This window comes from Mandrillus leucophaeus, unplaced genomic scaffold (genome assembly GCF_000951045.1).
Source record: "Mandrillus leucophaeus isolate KB7577 unplaced genomic scaffold, Mleu.le_1.0 Scaffold813, whole genome shotgun sequence".
Lineage (NCBI taxonomy): Eukaryota > Metazoa > Chordata > Mammalia > Primates > Cercopithecidae > Mandrillus > Mandrillus leucophaeus.
In genome coordinates, this window is record NW_012108842.1 from 183,585 (window position 1) to 186,466 (window position 2,882).

The following is a 2,882-nucleotide window of genomic DNA, read 5'->3' on the forward strand; positions in this document are numbered from 1 at the left end:
CAATAGCAAAGACTTGGAATCAACCCAAATGTCCATCAGTGACAGACTGGATTAAGAAAATGTGGCACATACACACCATGGAATACTATGCAGCCATGTAAAAGGATGAGTTCGTGTCCTTTGTAGGGACATGGATGCAGCTGGAAATCATCATTCTCAGCAAACTATCTCAAGAACAGAAAACCAAACACCGCATGTTCTCATTCATAGGTGGGAACTGAACAATGAGATCACTTGGACTCGGGAAGGGGAACATCAGACACTGGGGCCTATTATGGGGAGAGGTGAGGGGGGAGGGATTGCACTGGGAGTTATACCTGATGTAAATGACGTCATGGGTGCTGATGAGTTGATGGGTGCAACACACCAATATGGCACAAGTATACATATGTAACAAACCTGCACATTGTGCACATGTACCCTAGAACTTAAAGTATAGTAATAATTTTTAAAAAGTTATAACTGTATAGTTTTTTGAAACTGTGCATCTTTATTTAAAATATGAGCCAAATTAATATTGAACACACATTTCTATTTTAATAATTTCTCAAAGCTTTCTAGCTGTAATTTGCAAATATATTTACTTACAAACTAATATTGTTAAGATCTTAGCATGAATCAAAAGCAATAGCAGGTACAAGGATTTCAGCCATAATTTCAAAATAATCAACAGTTCACTTGAAGATCCAAAGATAAAAGGACTAGATTAATGAATTATGGAAATGAGACTATTTCTTAGAAAATTATTTTCATGGGTACAGTAGAATTCATTGATAATGGAGCTCCAAGAGTGACTTTTATGTATATTTGTTACTATGAAGTTTTAAAAAATAAAGACATGGTGATTAATTCTCCATGGCTTGTTTATGGTTGTGAATATACTGATGTGACATAAGGGATGTAATTTTCCCTCATGATCCTCTCACCACTTTATCTTTCTTGTAAATACACAGGGGCAAAATATATAATACGTAATAATTAAATTATGCCTATATGTGAATATATGTATATATATTTCAAAGCACAAACACTTCACTTGCATTTTTGCCTACATTATTCTAACTTCTTTCAGAAAATTACCTAATGATCTGTGTCATCTACCTTTTCTTGTTTTATTTTCCCATCAGGAAGACCTACTACATTATTCGAGACAATGGCAAAAGCTGAAATATGGCTTATTCGAAACTACTGGGATTTTCAATTTCCTCACCCACTCTTACCAAATGTTAAGTTAGTTGGAGGACTCCACTGCAAACCTGCCAAACCCCTACCTAAGGTAAACTATTACTGTTTGTTTGTCTGCTTTGAATTTTCAGTGCAAATGGTTCTACATTCATTCAGAGTGTTTGACTTACACTGGAAGAAACATGGGTAGTGGGAAGGTAAAGCACATACCAATTAAAAACTCACATACATGTTGATACCATCACAAGTTTGTGAATTTCATCATTATTACAGATAAAGAGGGATACTAAGGAGACTTTGAAAATAGGGTGGGTAAATTAAAGCTTTGATTATGCAACACATAAGAAGGTACTGGCTGTTCATTAAAAGAATATTTATAAGGAGATTAGCACACACCACAGGCAAGTGTGTTGGACACAGTTTCTGTCCCAACACACCTTATATTTACTTTGAAAGATACAATATATGCAAGTAATAGAAACTGTGCAAAAACTATTATCTCCAGGGAAAAACCAATGCTAAGGAAGCATCCAGTGTAGATAATAGAGTATCCTGGAGTCACTGATATTAATAATTTAGATGAGAGCTGAACAATATGCGGGAATAGATGAAACAATGAGAGAGAGAAAAAAGCACAAAAAGAAAAGCAGGCAAAATGTTCAGTGCAGTTCTCAAGACTCAAAGTTTAGTTTGCAAGGGAGATACTGAGTAAGAATCAGATGACGCTGACAGAGCCAGATACTCCTTAGGAACTGAAACATGTATTAAGCACATTCAGGAACTACTAAAAAGAGTTAAGAAAAGAAAATATGTGATAAGATTATATTTTAAAAAATATTCCAAGATGTTCAATGAATTAAATTGCAGAAGGGCCAGACTGGGAAGATCCGACCGTTCAGAAAATTTTGTATGAATTCAGGTAGCAGATGATGGAAAAGTGAACTAGAAAGTGGATAGAATTAATTATGCCTACTTTTGCAGTAATAGTGCTAACCTCATATTGTGTTGTGTGGAAAAAAGTTAATATAAATAAACCACTTAAAATGTCTCTGGCATATAGTTAGTGATTCAGAAATATTATTAATTTTGCAATTATGGCTGTTGTTGTTATTACGAATACTACTAATTACTTAACATGTGTAAGTCACTTGAGATATCATTCATCATTTAATAGAAACTAATTATTCAGTGCTTCAAGATTGCATTCTCTAACAAAGTCCTACCTGTCTTCTATATGACAGTTACTTTGTGGATTTAATTAAAAGAAGACATGTCAGTTCTGACAGTAAGATGAACGAGCTGAAATTGTAAAATTCTACCATAAATGATAAGGATCTTCACCAGTATTCTAACTTATAAGAAAATAATTCCTTAAAAATATAAATGTATTATTCTAATAATATTTGAAGCAAGACCCAGTGTTCACTTGATTTTATTCAAATATTTAAATCATTCTGCATTGAAATTCCAGAGGTTTACATCTTAGCATAAACATACCCTATTAGGGCAGGTGTTTTCTGCCTTAAAACAAGCAACTCAGTAAAGCTTCCTGGGGTAACTTGTGTCTCAACATCATAGCTGCCTGATAGAGAAGCACAGAAAAAATGAACAATGCATGTATAATAAATACCCAATAATTTCTACCACTTGTATCTGAATAGTGCCCTTAGTTTACAATAACAAAAGAATTCTGTCAT

The 2,882-nt window shown here is 33.8% G+C and overlaps 1 protein-coding gene across 3 annotated transcripts in view; it reads left to right on the top strand.

Annotated features, from left to right (window-relative positions):
• LOC105530351 (UDP-glucuronosyltransferase 2B30) overlaps positions 1-2,882 on the top strand; it is a 23,119-nt gene that overhangs the window by 2,364 nt on the left and 17,873 nt on the right. For all 3 annotated transcript variants that reach the window (XR_001004637.1, XM_011967865.1, XM_011967864.1), the window contains exon 2: positions 1,128-1,276. Coding sequence is in view for 2 of the 3 variants with exons in the window: in XM_011967865.1 (XP_011823255.1) it covers positions 1,128-1,276 (149 nt within the window). In the remaining variant the exon portion in view is untranslated. The remainder of the gene's footprint in view (positions 1-1,127; positions 1,277-2,882) is intronic.